Below are 18,343 nucleotides of genomic sequence, written 5' to 3' on the forward strand. Positions count from 1 at the left end.
TATATATTTAATTATAGAGATACAGATATATTTTTTTTAAATGCTATTGACTTTTGGCTCTTTGTAGTTCTTACAAGTACCATTCTCATCTCTTAATCATCTTCATTTTACTGCTGCCCATATCTTTAGGGTTAGAAACCTCAAATACCTACCTGAGGTAGAAACTTCTAGATTCGCTTCACAAACAGGAGCTAAGTCTCCTGCAAGGGGAAGAGGAGAGCTTAGTGTTACTGTTTTAAGCTGAGTTAGCTGATGGTCAAAGCTGGCATAGCATGATAGAAAACTAGATAGTCTGTTCCATGCTCAGAAGGACATACTGATAGCCAATTAAGCCAACTGTGCTCTTTTCCCCATGGAGGCCCAGTGTGCTGTGGCTGCAAAGCAGCAGCATCCTTGGTAGTGTATGCAGGCTGTTGCTTTTATGGGTTGCCCTAAGGGACCTTGGAGACAGCCCTTTTTCAGTGGACACTCATGTCTGACCTCATGCTGTCCCTAGTCTAGACTCTAGACAGGTATGTGGGGAGCCTATGGAAAATCCCAGGGCACAGTGGCCAGGGTCCACATTGGCCAAATAATCATGTCCATTGCACTGAGCTGCAGAACAAGGAGCATGATTGAGGTTCTACGCAGGGCCAAGTTCAAGTTCCCTGGCCGCCAAAAGATCTACATCTCTAAGAAGTGGGGCTGCACTAAGTTTAATGCAGATGAGTTTGAAGACATAATAGCTGAAACGCAGCTCATCCCAGATGGCCGTGGGGTCAAATCCATCCCTAATCATGACCCCTGCACTCATGAGAATCTTGGTGCTGACCCCTTCTTATACCCACCAATAAATCCTACTTCCTGTCAAAAAAAAAATACATATTGATAAATACAAATTCTCCTGAAGATTTAAAACAAGGATGAGGGGGGAGAGAACATATAGGGAGAGAATGAATATTTAGGCTTTATCTTAGACTAACTGTGTGTTTGCTTTTTAGCATCCGTTTATTTCTTTTTGGTCCTCAGGAGGCCTATTCAAATGAAAATGCAACAGACAGCATGTTAGTATATAGTATACCCTGTAGGTGTAAAAGCTTGGCTTTGTTCATGAACAAAAGCTTCTTTTCTGTTAGCCTCCCAAATGTTCCTTGCCATTGTGCAGAAATACATTAATTTTGAAACAAAATAAATTATGTACTTTTTGAAAAACAAAATTAAAAGAAAAACCATACATGTAAACACACATGTGCACAATGAAACTGACATTACCCTATTCCTTCTTCCACGTGTCTCAGAGTTATAGCCAACACCTGTGGCCACACAAGGGGCAGACTTGGCAGCTGCAGATCCCAGATGTCAGACACTGGATTGTACGTCCCTGGCAGCAGTCCTAAGTGGGAGGTTGTCTCCTTAACTGACCTCTGAAATGGTCTATTGTCTGACTCCCTCTCTGGCCTGGGCTGTAACTAACAAGCTGTCTGTAGGCTGGTTCAGAGTTAGCGTGCTGATGGGTTGTTCTGGATGCAATTATCCTTTGCCTTACCTTTGATTGTAAGGAATTTATATCCTTTGTAGGGGTGAAAATTGGGACTGGGAACATTCTGGACAAAAAAACAAAACAAACAAAAAAAACTATATTCAGGTTACTTCCAAGAACAAAATAAGACGCTTTTTGCTACCCCTTTCCCCGCAACTGAAATTGGATGAGATCAGCTTAGCACACAGTTGAATTTTGGTTAATCAGAAGTACAAAGAAGAGTTTCTGAAAGAATGTTGTTTCCTTACGCTGCTGCTTAAAGGTTGAAAATGAAACCTTTCTTTAGAAACTTAAGGAGCTACAACTTTGTTTTTGCTATTACTAAGAAAAGTCTCATCTATTGTAGTGAACAGCTTTTTGTATCTTGGTTCTTTAAAGAGGAAAATGATTACACTTCAACCTTACCTCTACACTACTTGCTGAAGAATGACATAACATGTAAGGTGCACACATTATAGGAATGAGGCAGGAAAAGGCCAAGAGTCTAAGAGGGCTCTGCTTATAACGCTGTACTCACTCGTAGCCTTCCAGGAAAGGTCTGTTGAGCATACAGTTATAGTCATGACAAGTTAAGGAGAAATATATCTAATATTTATGGGAAGATGAATTTTGAGGAAATTATAGAATATATTATATCCAACATCAAATAGTATTCATCTGCACCATGTACAATGTTTGAAATTTTCTTTATTAACTTTAATAAAAATGTGAATAGGTCTCTTGGCTACCATTAATTTAGATTTGGAGTCCCAATATAATTTAGTAAATGATAAATAAATAAATTGGAGAGAAGAGCCATCTCTCTCATACAGAAGAATTCCAAGTAATTTATGTGGCTTCAAGGAGGTAGAACTTCATTCTCTACCCCTTGACTGTGGGCTGTGCTTTGTGATTTAATTCCAAAGAGTGGTGTATAAAAAGGGGTTGGGGAGTTACTTTACAGTGGCCAAATCAGACAAACGCCACCTTGGCCAGGTGATAAATGTTAACATCGGCAGTAATGTCATGTTGATAGCATGTTCCCTTGATATGATATGATTTTACCTTTGTAATATTCCTCTCCAAACTCATAACCATAGTCTGATGATTAAATATAGTATATCATACGAGATAGGATCCTGGAGGTGAAAAAAGGTATCAGGGGAAAACTGTGAAATCTGAACGGAATGTGGACTTTAGTCAATAGTAATGTCCCAATGTCAGTTCCTTAGTTGTAGCAAATAAGGGAAACTGGGTAAAAGGTATACAAGAGCTCTGTAACTTTTCTATAAACCTAAAAATATTCTAAAGTTAAGTTTGTTTCAATTAAAAAAAAAGATGGTTAATATATTGCTATACTGATTGTAACAGGGTTCCTATGTACCAATCAATATATCTCTTTAGCTTTTTCCACCCGCATCCATCCACCAAACCATATGGCATAAAGAATCATTTCTACAGTGGTATGATTGGAGTCAGACCTATTCTGAGAGTTTTAGATTTTTCAATAATATTTAGGTCATGCCCTTAGTAATATAACACAAATGCTCAAAAGATAGTGTCCACAACCTATATTCCTCCATGGCTTTGAAAGATATAATATCCTCCAACCACCTATCCAAAACACTTAATTTTCATGTAAATGTTATTAGTGACATGATTAGCAAGACAATCTATTAATTTCTGAAGGTAACATATTCCTTGCTAGATTACTTAGGATAGTGTTCACTTATTGATCGTTATCATGAGCACTAAGGGGGTAAGAGCTGATGCTCTAAATGTTCCAAAACCACTCTTTTAGAACAAGGATGAGATTATTTCTTTGCTACTCCATCTCCATCCTTAGAATTATGAGAAATCAGTTAGTTCTCTTGGAATTTTAGAAGATATTTCTTTCATGCTGTTTTCAATTTATTATTTTACTCTGAGAAAGAGAAAATCTGTTAGTGTCAATGAATGTTTACTTTAAAAAACTATTGTGGGATGTCTAGAACTATTAACCAGAAACATGTGTTAGCTCTCATTTAATGATAGATACAATTTTAAAAGTTCAGTTAATCAAAATTTAATTAGAATAATAAATTGGACAGAGCTGCCGCTCTAATTCTGTTTTTAGGGAAGGATGGGAATGCCATTTTAAAAGCTGAAAAGAAAATACATGCAACTTCCTGCATATATATTTTAGGGACAAAAATAAGATTCCAGAAAATCATTTGTACATTCTACATCTATAGTACTTTATAATGATAACTTGTATTAAGGAAAAAACCATGCTGCTTAATAATAGGGGGGTGGAGGTGGGAAAAAGTGTTCCCTCTGGATTTCTTAACTAAGGAATTTCAGAAGAGTCAACCAACATATTTTAGGACTATTTTTCATAGATATTTAATACGGAAAAAAATAATGGCACACAGGGATCTACAATAAATGTAAGGTAGCTATTTTTTATATTACCCTTTAAGCAGTTTAGTTAATACATATTTTGCATTTCATGAGACTGTTTTATGTGTGTGGTTAGTGATGAGAATTATAACAGTTCTCGTTCCCAGAACACCTCTGATGTGTCAAGCTTTATACTGCCAGGCATTTGACATGCACCATCTAAAACCTAACGCAACCCCGCAAGGTGCATATAATTACTATTTAACAAGCGGAAGATGAAGGACATCAGAAGTTAGCACACTGAGATTCAAAGTCCCCCAGCTTGTAAGAGAGGGAGCCAGTTCTGCCTCAAAAGCCTGAACTCTTTCCCATCGGAGCATACAGTTTTGTTAGAATTTATATTATTGTTAATACTATAAAAGTAAACATGTATTTATCACTAATTAGGTGACTTATTCCTTTCTAGGCTTCAGGTTTCTTCTGGGTAAAATGGAGTTAGCTGGTTGATTTCTAATGTTTCTTCCAGGTATAAATAGTAACACTGATTTTTAAACAAGATAAGAAAAGTAAAATGCTCATTTCACAATATTTTTGTTAAAAATAGGTTATTAACACTAGTACTCATTAAATTTTGTGATGGGCTCTATCTAGAAATGTTCACGTGATTTCTCGCAAAGCTCTCCAGTCCTTAATACTAAGCTGGAACTAGTGAGTGATCTTACCGTTTTCATTGTTATTCCTTAAAGCTTACGTATAAGAGGAAATTTCATACTTTTCACTGTGTTACACAAACTACTTACTTAAATAAAACCATTTTTTTTCTGGATCTGAAATTAATCAAAAGGTCAGTTTATTGTAATTCACATTTATTTAAATATAACAATTTTTGTAGACAAATGAAAATACATATAATCATATTTATAACATAGTAGACATACATATATATGAAATGTATAAGTATTTAAGGCAAAATTTAACACTTAGATAAATTGATGACATGCTTACATTTAGCTTTAAGGTACATTAACATGGATATTGAAAAGGATGTGCTTTCACAAAAACTGCTACAAAATGTTCACATCTGTGTTAGTAATAAGTCATATTTCCTAGGCTGATGTTTTACCGAAACTATGTAAAGATCTAATTTAATCATTCGTCTCATGTGATAACGTTACTTGTAAATGAAGCATTTTTGTCAATAGAAATGTTCCTTTATCTTCTAAATAATATAGCATTTTTATCAAGACCATGCCACATTTATTAAACAAACATGCATTACACATTAAAGCTTGAATAATTAACGTACCCTTATGCACAGTGTTTAGTTTTGCTATGGCACTCTATCTTTGTGAAAAATATGCTTAAAATTTGGCACAGAATTAATAAAACGTATTGCTACTATTTACAACAAATGTGATTTAAATTTTACATGGCACAGAAAATTATCTATTACAATTTATCTCTTCCTTTTGCAGTTTTTATTGACCAATGGCAGGTCTTTTCTCTTTTAGTTGGAATATATAATGGCTATTCAAGAACTAAAAGTCATATCTAGGTGTTTTGCCTAATTGGAAATGAGTCGATTTCAGTTTTTCTAGCAATAAAACATTTCCATCCGTACTGTGGCCAACAGATTTCTAAGTAAGGATGTTATCAGCAATAATATGTGTCATCAAGACATGTTTTTCTTTAGGAGGCAGAGGTCGAAAGGAAGTGTGGATCTCCTCAAACACTAGTAAGGAGAACAAACGCCAACTGAGGCAGAAGCAGGGACGGTTCTTCGGAAAGCTGGCGAGAGCAGAGTCTGAAGTAACAACAAGGCGGAAAACAAAGGCAGAAACACGGGATCGTTCAAGGTGGGAAGGACTGGCACAGGTTTAAGGAAACTGAAATTCATCACTCAAAGAAACAGTATCCAGAACATTCTTGTTATAGCATTCTTATATCAGCAAACTCCCACTGCTTTTTAGGAAAACTTTTCAATTTCCACATCAATGTCTAAATCAACAGTGAAGAAATTAAGCTAACTGCCAAAATTTTTTTTCCTGAATTTATTCATAAACACTTTGGAAGAAGAAGGAATAATATTAATTCAACCTTCCTCCAAACCAGAGAAAAGAATTTTAAGGGCAGACTTCAGACTTGTGGTAACTGAGGCAAATGCCACAGTTCTTCTTCATTGTTCTTTTAAGGGAAATTTGAGGTGTTCTATCTTGAGATCCTGGTTGAAGAAATCTACTCCTTTCATAAAACCCTGATTGCCTAATTTTTATATTATTTGAGAGAAAGGAAGTGATGCTTAAATTCAATTTTTATACGAATATACTTTATTCTAAGAAATAGAGCAATGAGAATAATATTTTCTCTGCTTTATGATCCTTGCTTTTCTGAAGGCCTTTAAACAGGGAAATGGCAAAGAATATCAAACAAGTTAAATAAAACAGGCAAACTTGTGTTTTAAAGCTGTTAAGGTACAAACAAACATTATGAATCACACAGCACTGAATTTTCAAGAGTAAAATCATACCAAAACCGTGATAAGTTTTCGCTGACATCATAGGTGAGTAAGTGGTCTGGAAGGTCACTGATGGTGCCCTGCACGGCCAGCACGTGCGGGGCCAAGGTGAAGGGTACGTCGCTCAGAAGCTCGGCCATTAACGAGCTGTTTTCCAGAGTCTGGCCTGCCTTATTTTCCGCCTCAGGGCTTGCTACAGTCACACTGGATGAGTTTTCTGTGCCAGTCTAAAAATACATATATATATTTAAATCATTTAGACCTTATGAACTTGGAGGTTTAGTAATGGTGAATGTGGCATGACTATACCAGAATAATTGAGAAACAAGGGAATATACAAATATTTCTAGATTAGAATGCACCTATATACTCTGCTTGAGAAATACCTCCATCTAAAGCTCTACTGGCCTTTAAAATGAATCCTAAACCCCATTCTTATTCAGATTGCCCACCCATGGCACCCTCAAATACAAACTGACATTCTTGCTATTTCTCAAGGACAGATAATGTCTACAAGCCTGTCTCTGCTTTTCCAAACCAGGCTCTACGGAATTATCAAGATTCTCTGTGAAATCTTGTATCAACACAGGCCAAAGGGACTTTGCCCACTTCTGAACAATTATGGGGCAAACTGCCTAGGATGCTATTTGGCATTTCCTATATGTGTCCTTGCTAGTTGCTGCTTCATATGCATGCCTCTTATCCCCGCCTCGACTCTAGCGTCCTTGAGGACAAGCAATCTATCTGACATATCTCTGTATTCTCCACTCTTGAGTACTTGACGACCTTACCCTAATATGTTACCTCTAATGTGGTACCATGAGCACTGACTGGTTGCCTGACTTTCACTGGAACTGACATGTTATGTAAGTTATTCAAATAAGAATTGATATATCATGTTCAGTTTCTTTATAATTGGCGTATCTTGCATGCAGTAGTTTACCAAAAGGCATGCACTAGGATGTTCAGAGCAGCTCTCTATGCAAGTTCCACAATGGCTGAAACCTAACTAAAAACAGTTTAGGCAAAAACTTACTGCCTAACCCTCACTTGGTCTCATGCAGAATAAAATGCCAGAGTCTTTACAGAGGCCTGCAAGGCCCTTGGGGACCCGGCCCCAGGTATGTCTCTGGCCTTATCCTCAGCCAGTCTGCCTGGCTCCCTCCTTGCTGTTGCTCATGCGCACCCAGCTGCTTCTGCCTCAGTCTTTTGCTTTCCTTTCCTGATGCCCAGGAGGTTCTTCTCCCAAATACACATTGGGCTCCTTCCCTCACCTCTTTCCAAGTGTTGGCCCAAATGTCACCTTCTCAGTGAGGCCTTTTCCTGGCCACCTTATTTAAACTGTATCCTGCCTACCTCACCTCCTCCACCCCAGCACACTCTGTCTCTCTCGCCTGCTTTCCCCCTCTCCATGGTCCTTAGCACCTTGTAATATGTTATATCATTTATTCTGATTGTCATCTTGTGTTTACTGCTGTATCCCAAATGCCCAGATCAGTGCCTAGTGCTCAATAAATAGTTCTTGACTGGATGAAAGCAGACAAGATTTTTGCCTGCATGGGGTTTACATTATAATGGTCATAAATGCTGGTAAATTCCTTTAAGTCTAGAGGAGGAGGATTTTTCTGTGTAATAAAAAGCGAGTTTTTAAAACTTTTTATGGAAGGGTAAAATACATACAGAAAAGAGCATGTCATAAATGTACAGCTTGCTAAATTTTAACCAACTTAAACACCTGTACGCAACCGGCACCCAGATCAAGGAACAGAAATGACCAGCCCTTACGGTGCTCTCTTTCAGTCACAATCAACTCCCTGTCTCCACCCCCCATCACCATCCTGACTTCTAACAGCATTTAACCTATTTTTATATTTTAAATGAAGGTAACCATACAGTATGAACTCTTGTTTCTGGCTGCTTTCACTCAACATTATATGTAGGAGATTCAACCATATTGTTGCATATAGGATCAAAAGAACATATTGCTGCAAAAGAGATATATTCAGATTGATGGCCAGGGAAGGAAGCAGGAAGACCAGCTGGGAACGAGAGATGACTGCGATGTGGATCAGGTTGTGATAGTAAAGGTGAGATGAAACACTTGGATTCTGGAGACTTTAAGGAAAAGGCTAACAGGATTTGCGATGGAATGGATGTGGGGTGTGAGAGCCAAGAGTGGGGTCAAGGATGAAGCCAAAGTTTTTGGCCTAAGCAACAGGATAGAGTCTCCATTTACAGGGATGGGAAAGTATTGGGGGAGCAGGGTTGGACAGGAGTATCGAGTCCAGTTCTGCATGTTGCCGGTGCCTAACAGACATCCAGTGGAGCTGTCAGTAGGCAGGAGGATCTAATTTGAGTCTGGAGCTGGATGAGATCTGGCGGAGAAAGTCTGCTTGGTGTGTGTTTAAAACAAGGATGAGAGGAAAGAAGGTGAAGGCAAATACGAGCACAGACGAGTTTTTCTAGACAGTGTGCCATAAATGAGAAAAGAGCTATGGGCCAGTAGCTGGAAAGGGATATGGGGTCAACTGAGGTTTCTCTCAATTTGATTTTCTGTTTTCTAAGTTGGCAGAAATAATGGCATTTCATATCCTAATGTGAAGAAGTTCATAAGAAAGGAAAAATCCATGGAGAGTCTGCAGAGGAGAAACTGCTCTCTTCACAGGCATCCCCCAGCACGTAGAACAGGCCCTCAAGAAATACTTGTTTAGTGAATGTCCTCAAATTAATGAAGTTGCCAAACCCATCCCTATCAGGAGTGGTCTTATAACTTTATGTGAAAATGAAACACCAGAGTCCTTTCTTAGGACCACAAATAGAACAAAAGGAACCACACCCTGTTATGACAAAGCTTATTACAAAGGCCCATTATTCAGTGGACAGAACCTGCCTCCTGCAACCTAAATGGGACTTAAATACAAAGTGTCCATGGATCAGCCAAGAGTACACCTATCAGTGAGTAAATGATGTCGCAATTCCAGCCTCTGTAAAGGGCTTCACCATATGCTGGTTTTTTCAAGATGAAGCATACAGTAGGGCTTTGGCTCCCATGGAGCAGCCCTGCAGCGTCTAAGAGCACAGGTTCTAGAGCCAGACTACCTGGGTGCAGATCCTAGGTCTCCTGCTTATTAATAAGTGAATGGCCTTGGGCAAGTTATTCAACTTCTCTGTGCCTCAGTTTCCCCAGCTGTATAATGAGGTCAATAATAGTACCTACTTCATAGTATCATTAGGATTAAATAATGTTCATAAATAGAACAGTTCTGAGCTCATGAGCACATAGTTAAGTGAATAAATAAAAACTTTAGGAATGTCAGCTCCCATTTGGTTTTAGATAAAGTCTACGATCCATCCATCTCTTTTGTTTTTGACATTCAGTGTCAAAATATTCTTACCTTCCCCTCCCCTCTTGTATTTTTCCTTCTCTTTTAATCTCAGGTGCAAATGTTCCCTAGATCTGTTAGTCTTGTTTTATTCTTGAACTTGCTTCTCTTTCTTCCTTGTGTACAAAATGTTCTCCAGTTTCATTAGCCAAATCATCTCCCTTCTTAAACAAAAGCATTCTTGAAATCTCACCTTCTCCACTAAAGCACTTTGCTTTCTAAACACAAAATGTCTAAGGTTTAACTCTCCAACAGAAATATGTATATCTTTCTTCATACTTTTATTAATCCTTTTCCCTTTCCTTTACAAATCATTCTTATTTGCCAGAACCTAATTCCTTGAGGACAAGACTATGTCAAACTATATCTAGAATAATAAAGGAATTGAGATGTGGTTTCTTGTTAAAGTTCTCCTCATACAACTGCCATATGACCAGAAGGGGGATTACTTCACCCACCTGGGCCTCAGTTCTCTATTTTGTAAAATGAGTGGTGAGGACAGAAAAAAATGATGATGACAGCAACTTGCATATTTTGAACACTCACTTTGTGCTAGGGTCCACCAAGGCTATTTAAATGTGTCCACTCATTTAAGTCTTAAAATAGCTCTGGGCTGTGTACCATTAGTCCCACGTTAAAAACAAGAGGACGCTAAGGCACAGAAAGGTTAAGAAAGTTGTTCCAGGTTATACAGCTAGTCTGTGGTAAAACTGAGGATCCGACCCAGTTATCTCTAATGAGCTCATACATTCTAAGGCCCTGCATACTTCAGACATGCTTTGGATAGACTGTCTGATGGAATGAACAATGCCTTGAAAATTTAGGAGATGTTATTGGAAAATATAACAGTTACTAATATGGCATTTAGAAGGAAAAAAGACTCTAATATCTTTTACTTTTAGGAAGAAAGGACAGAAACTCATTAAGGTGACAGATCTTAGACTGAAGGAAGATGGAAAAGCAACTGTAATTTAAAAGATGTGTATCCCTGGGAATACACATTTCCCTATCCAGCAGTCTGATAGGGAAACACCACAGACAGTGAAACGAGATTGTCTCTGAGTCAATCACTGTTGAAACGGAGATAGGAGGGCACATAGGAATACACTACAGTATTCTTTCTACCACTATATATGTTTGAAATTTTCCATAATAAAAAGTTTCCAAAAATTAAATTAACTTTTAAAATACCATGGGCAAAGTGTTCCACCAAATGCCTCCTAGAAAGCTCTGCATTTCAGCTGCGCTGCAGGTACTACTCCAGCCTCTATCGCCTAACAGTTGGCTGGAGTGCAGTGTTACAGTCTCCAAGGAAGCTGCCTGGCCTCTTGGCAGCAGGGTGAGCGCCATGATGCAGCTGCTGTTGGCATGCTGAGAGCTGGAAGGGGAGAAATTATAAGGCAAAACAAGAATAAGTCACAAAAGAAATGTGACTCAAAATTCAAGGAGCCCACACCCGCTAACCCTGATCACTAAGTCTCTAGTTTGGCAGCCAGTGGAAGCAGAGGTGGGGGCTGAGGGCTGAAACAGGTGCATAGTCCCCTGCAAAAAGCAGCCCTCTCTCTCAGACACAAAGTCTTTTAGATTTTTCATTTGCATAATGAAATGGATCTTTAAAGGGAAGAATAAGTATGTTAACTACAATAGAGCAAGAAGAAAAGAATCGATTAACCTTATGGTTAATAGCCAAATTTTAAAAAATTACTTCAAATATTACGTTCATAAACATATTCGTGATTTTTGATTAATACTGTTCATAGAAATGCTGCTATGGCAGTGTTCCTGAATATATTATTTCACATAATCTAGCTTTAATACTTCTTTCCCAAATGAGCATTTGTCCTTACATGGTTTAAATATGAGTATACCATGTTAGAATGGCTTTTTTTTAATCGTAGGAAGAAATTTCCTTATCAATTATCGTTACAGCAAACAAAGTTTACAATTAATTAGCTGTTCCATGTTTGTATAAAAGTTATTTCTTGTTCGTCAGTTAACCTGTTAAAAATGGACTGGCCAAGTTTATCTTGTGTTCCTCACGTTCTATTATCTGTGTTCCAAATAATTCAGAGAGGTTTATAGGCACACTGTCCCTCCCTTTCTTGCAGAGGGGCTGTGAAGACTCAAGAGCTTCAAGCTGTAAAATCTTCTCAGAGCTTCGGAAAAAATAGGCTCTGAGAACACAAGACACATAACACTTTTCAGTAAAGGCTTAGAGAAATGAAGTCACGTCCCTAGAGCAGCAGCAGGCTAGTGGCGTCGTTGTAGAATTCACTCTTCGCTGTTTGAAAGCAAGGAAGTGCAGGTTTAAGAACAGACAACTGCATTTTTCTTGGCACAAAAGCCTCAATACCCACCCTGAAATCTATGAAGAAGTGCCAACTTTGCAAACCCGCTAACAATTGGGAGACTTCATCTACTTGGCCGTACCCGACTAATGTATGAATATTTTATTATTATGAACATCACCTATATTTGGCATCTTTTACAACCTCTTGCTTTTTTCCTGCAACCTAGGCTTCAGATAAATCGAGATAAAATAGTATCCTATAAAAGCAAAATACTGAAGCATTAAAATTTAGAAACCACCTTTAACCAAAACAGTAACAGAACCTATCAAAAGAACACAAAACCAGGTATAAAATACATCTAATACATTCAATTTACATGCAAAGGAGGAAGCTATATCAAGCATATTTCTAGAACAAGTTATAGTAAGAAGAAATATTAAGCTCTGGCTATCTATGCCTTTAAATTCTGATGTCTATAAATAAAAGACATGTTTCTTTGAACAATAGCTTGAACAGGCAACACTGTCACTTTATCTCCCCAGATAACTATCCATTCAATTCTGACTTCAGCTGGTATCTGCTTGCATTACATCAGCTTCTTGATGGGGGTGATGTGGGGGGCAAATCTGAATCAGAAACATCAGGGGACCAGAGGAGAAAGTGATACAAGCAATGGCACAATTAAGGCAGCATTTAACTTCTTACTTTTTCTAAGAAGCTGGTTGCTAATAAATGTCTGGCTAGCTAAAATAAAAGCCAGAGGATGGGTCTCTTACACCTACGTAAGTGCTCAGCAGGGGTCTCCTGTCACTTGGGAGAAATTATTTTGAAAAGGTAGATTGTTTCCGATTTTTCTGCAAACTCGCACTGCCCAGAACAGTAGCACCTGCGCATGACAACTGGCACCGAACCTGGTCCCCTTGTCTCTCAGATCCTCTAAGCACTCTAGGCTTGATTTTTAAATTGAGGGATAGGCCAAAGAAACAAAGAATAGCCCAGAACCCTTTACCACAGATAGAGTTAATTAGTCGGGAGAAAGCTGAATTCACTGACAACCTAACTGTTCCATGTGATCTGGGCGCCTAGTTCCAGAACACTATACATTTAAGTAGCAAATAAGAGGCTAGGTTAGAAAGAGATTTTCTTTATTGTCTTTCCTTTCTGATCTCTGACATCGATTAAGTTTAAATTTTGGCCCATAATCTTTTTTCAGTATTTCTTCCCTTCCACCTTCTTGTGCTGCCTGCTTCCCATCTTTCTTTAAAAAAAAAAAAAAATTATCTGGCTTCCTCTTTTCAGAACTCCAGCAGAATATATACAAGTGAAGAAGGGGAAGGAAGTTGGCTGTCACTTGCTTCTGTAATCTGTTCCATGCATTCTTGGAAAAGTGGCTTGACTGAAGCCGGAAAATCTGTCTTAGCCAACTAGCACGGGGGAACAGTGGAAAGAGGAAAGAGAAGCATTTTAGGAAAGGAACCAGCAAGAAACAGTGTGTTCGACGTGGGATCCTGTTTATACTCGTTTTGAAAATACAAAAGGCTATTCCAGTGATTTTTTTAAAAAGCATTTAAAAAGTTGGTTTATAGAAATTCATGATCTCTAACTTTAAGCTGACCAGAAATCTCGTATTTTCCCAGTAGGCCTCCCTGCCTCATTTTTCACAGGACATATTTCACCTTTTCTCTTTTCTAGCCCTACATGACACCTTCCACCTCACTGTCAGCAGGTGAGCTGGCCTCCTACTTAATAGAAAACATGGTCATTAGGTGATGATATCCTCTACCTGCTCCACCAAAAAAAGTACCTGCGTTTGTACCCGTCTGCCATGCTCTTCTCCTGCCACACAGGCAAGTTGCGCTCCTTCCACCCAAAGCTAATCCCTCTGGTGCTCCACATCCATCCTGTGTCCATTCTTCAAGGACATGGCTGCATCAATTAGAAGGCATCTCCTAATTGCTAATCTTTCATATATTCAATTCACCATTTACAGAAAATTCTCAAGTCTGTACCGCCCACAGCCATCACAGCCACTGAACTCCCACATTATCTTTGTACCTTTTTCACAACCAGGAGAGACCACTGTTGACACTGGCTTTCTGCTTCACTCCTCACCCACTGCAATCTGCCTTCTATCTCTGTCCCTCTACTGACAACTGCTTTCTCCAAGGTTACTAGTAATCGCTCTTTTACTAAACTCAAAAGATGTTCTGAAGTGCTAATCTTATTTGACCTCTCTGTTGCACTTAAGACTGGTGATTCTGAGTTTTTATTTCTTGGTTTCTGTGCCACTTCTGTTTTTCCTTCTGTCTTTATTCTTTGCTTACTTCTGACATGATGGTATTCTTCAGGGCCTCATTTCTGTTCCTTTATTCTTCTTGGTCTTGAAACATTACCCCGGATGAGCTTATCCATATCCATGGTGCCTACGGCCTTATTCCTTCACTCCCCAAAAGTAAATAAGAATATAGATAAGTGCATGTGTATATGTACACACACAAACACTCACAAATTTCAAACCCGATTTCTATCCAGAGCTCCTAACTCAAATGTTCTATTCTTATTACACATTTTCTTTTGGATAGTCCATAGGAATCTTAAACTTGACATGTTCTAAACGTGGCTCTCATTTCCTTCCCAACTTTACGCCCAGCTTAATGTTCTTTTAATATTTTCTGTATTGGTGAAGGGTACCAACATGTTTGTCCAACACACATTATTTTTGACTTCTCTTTCCCTGTCATTTCTGCCAATTAACATTTGTTCAGTGCTTTACACGGTTTTCAAAGTTGTTTCACATAGTTTATTTCATTTGAGCCTCAAAACCCACAAAATTTGATAGGGAAACTATTGTTTCTGCTCTCATCTTCTGAGGCTCAGTTTAGTGACTATCTAAGGCCATACCTCTACTAACTGGCAGAGACTTTGCTGATGTAAAGGCCATCATCAAAGAAAATAATTTTAAAGCTTTATTTATTTATTTATTTATTTTTAAGGGCTTAAGTTTAGCAATTTCTCTGTGGAGAAATGTTACCTGGGGTAGAAGATGAAGGTCTAAAATACAGACTGTGCTGGTATAGAAACTGAGTTTAAAGTAACAGTTCAACTGAGCATCTTATTACTAAGTTAAATCTACCAACCTGGATACAATATGTAATAGCTTAGAAAACTGTAGCGTCTGATCACGGCCATATTACATAATGGCTTAAGCTTTTGTATGTGAATTCTTCAAGCTTATTATGTACACCGCAGGTCTGATGAATTTGATATCCCTTATTAGTCACACTAGATTCTACTTAACTTCCTATTTATATAGCTTTATTTTAAATATCTATTCAACTTCTTCAGAACGCAACAAGATCATATTTTTTCCAGATAATTTCAAAGGAAAACAATGAAAAATGATCTTGCATATCTCCTCAGTACACTGAATATTAAATTCACTCGAATGATTTTTAGCTTGTAAAACAATAAATTACTTTCAACTGTCTGCATATACAATAAGAAAGGAAATGAAATACTTTCTATTTTTAAAGCTGGTAAGAAAATATAAATATACTCATTTTTATATTTAGATAGACAGTTCTTCTGTGATATTGATTGAATAGAAATAAGTAGCATAGGATACTAGTAGGAAATACAAAAAGAAAGTAAATCTAAAAATATTTAGTGGTAGGTATATGCTGAGTTTTTTGGCATGTGCTTTGATGCAATGAACATTTGACAAATTCTAACCAAACATTTAGATGTTATCATAAAAATAAAAATAATTATGTTAAGGTGGTTGTTTGAAGACAGAAAGCTAATCTGTTTTTGTTGCTCTTAATTTATACTGAAAAGTTTATATTTTGTCATTTTCCACCATTATTCGAAACATAAACATGTAATTTTTAGTATGTACTTAGAATCGTCATGTTCATAGCCAAAATTCAAAGTCATTTATTTATCAGTAAGATCTTACGTTTACCCTGCATATAAATATATTTCTAATCTGAGGAAACAATTAACTCTTTAAGAAATGGGAAAAGATCGGATAAGAAAAGCCTTATTTCCTTTGTAATTTGAATTTAATGTGTGGAAGAATCTACACACTTGGAAACACTATAGTTGGTACATATACAACTGTACATTTTCATATACAAATGAAAGTGAGAGGAAGTGCATCATACCAAATTATAAAGGGAGGCTAATTAAATTCCACTCAGAGGGCATATAAGTAATAGTATTACCCATACTTGCAGCACTTAACCCAGAACTCCAGTAGGAAAACCGTGTTTGGCAAACTGTAGAGGTGAGCAGAAAGCTGTGTCATTTGACCTTGGCTCTCATTTGCAAAAAGGTTGTATTTCAAAATAGAAGATGGGGTTGGAAAAGTAAATACAGCTGTGTTTTCTCCACCCCAGAGTGAGAAGGATGGGGCTATTCGGGATGGCAGGGGGCCAAGTCCCTTCTTGGTACACTCTCAGAGCCCAAAGGAGAGTTCTAGTTCATTTATGGCTAACTCAGGATAATTTTTTTTTATTGTGGTAAAATATACACAACATAAAATGTCATCATTTTAAGTGTATAATTCAGTGGCATTAAATACATTCACAATGTTGTGCAACTATCACCACTATCCACCTCTAGAACTTTTTCATCATCCTAAACAGAATCTCTGTGCCCACTGAATGACTCTCCATTCCTCCTTTACCCTACTAGCCCCTGGCAATCTCTATCTGTTACACTTTCTATCAGTTTGTCTATTCTTGGTACCTCATATAAATGGAATCATACAATGTTTGTCTTTTAGTGTCTGGCTTACTTAGTATAATGTTTTCAGGGATCATGTATGTTGTATCATGTATCAGAACTTCATTCCTTTTGAAGGCTGAATAATATTCTATTGTATGCATATACCATATTTTGTTTATCCATTCATCTGTTGATAGAAATTTGGGTTGTTTCCACATTTTGGCTATTGTAGGATCATATTTTTAAGCTAGAGTAAAATCATCTAAGTGTAAAATCTAGGAAATAATTCTAAAAGGACTGTCAGGATTCAATGAGTACAGAAATATAGAATATTTGTGGAGAAAAGTTAGCAACAGCCTAAAGTGAAGTAAAAAAACTATGGTTCCAGATTATTTTTAATTATAATTTTTTAAAGGTATAATACATTTGTTTGTACACTTTATAATACATACTTCACATGGCTTTAAAAATCATAATTAAAGTGGGCCTTACCAACTTAATATTTTATGAATTAAAATCTGAGTATAATTGATGGTATTTCAATCCTGTTTGAAACAGCTCCATAATGTCTAAGACCTTCCCACCCCCACTGGAACTCTGTACTATAATTCTTTTGTATGTTATTATAAGAGTACAAGATGTCATTATCTGCATTTATGGAAAGTCTACCCAACAAAATAGAGTGCATAATGCTAAGAAATGATTAAAAATGAAAAGCCACAATCATGTCCAAAAAAATCATGAGAGGAAAAATTAAAATTCACATATCTTAATAAATGTTTAAAATTTAATTAAAATTTAAAATTTTAATGCCTCAACAGAGTAATAGACTTTATATAAGTGACCTTGGAATTTCTCAAAAAACAAACAAACAAACAAAAACCAGCGTGGTTGAAAAATGCTTTCAGATCAATAAAAAAGTTGATCAATGTATAATCATTGTATATTCCTGTTTCAAGATTCCTAAGTTTCTAGGGAGGAAGAAAGTAATCATCAGAATATATACTGTTACTTGCACATCAAGTTGAAAATTAATCTGTAGATTTAGTAGAAAGAGTACTATATCCAAGTCTCAAGGACTCTTGCCTCTACTAAACCATGTGACTTTAAACAAATCGTTTAACCTTTCTGTGTTTCAATTAACACCTCTGTAATATGAGATAATTGGACCAGATGATTCAGCCAAAGTGCCATGATTCTAAGTAGACTTAGATCTCGAATCTTGCACACTAGTAAAATTTCTTAAGGAAATAGCACTGAAATTAACATAAATGATAGCTACCCAAAAAATGTATCAACTGATGGGTAAACATCTTGAGAAGAAACTCGTGACTCAGAAGGATAGTCCCAAGGTTAAGGAAAGGATTCGTTATCATGGAAGAATACCTAATTTCATACTGTGCTTGATTATGATATGAAACAAACACGTAGGAGCCAAATAAGAAAAATATAGGCAGGTACCAATCTTCTAACAAGTTATGGTCTAAAAATCAATGTTATAATTATTAAGAACTCAGAATGCATTTTCTCAGGTCACTGAGTC

At 37.1% G+C, this 18,343-nt stretch overlaps 1 protein-coding gene and 1 non-coding gene across 5 annotated transcripts in view; one reads left to right on the top strand and one right to left on the bottom strand.

The window, feature by feature from the left end:
- Window positions 1-317: 317 nt before the first annotated feature.
- LOC111743268 lies at window positions 318-453 on the top strand. Its single transcript, XR_002781621.1, has one exon. It is a non-coding gene; the product is annotated as a small nucleolar RNA SNORA70 (small nucleolar RNA).
- A 5,329-nt stretch (window positions 454-5,782) lies between these two features.
- Window positions 5,783-18,343, bottom strand: part of UMAD1 (UBAP1-MVB12-associated (UMA) domain containing 1) — a 190,564-nt gene continuing 178,003 nt past the window's right edge. For all 4 annotated transcript variants that reach the window (XM_011363154.2, XM_023532991.1, XM_011363169.2 and 1 more), the window contains exon 4: window positions 5,783-6,622. In XM_011363154.2, the coding sequence (XP_011361456.1) occupies window positions 6,365-6,622 (258 nt within the window). In that variant the 3' untranslated portion in view covers window positions 5,783-6,364. The remainder of the gene's footprint in view (window positions 6,623-18,343) is intronic.

This window comes from Pteropus vampyrus, unplaced genomic scaffold (genome assembly GCF_000151845.1).
Source record: "Pteropus vampyrus isolate Shadow unplaced genomic scaffold, Pvam_2.0 Scaffold4, whole genome shotgun sequence".
Classification (NCBI taxonomy): Eukaryota; Metazoa; Chordata; class Mammalia; order Chiroptera; family Pteropodidae; genus Pteropus; species Pteropus vampyrus.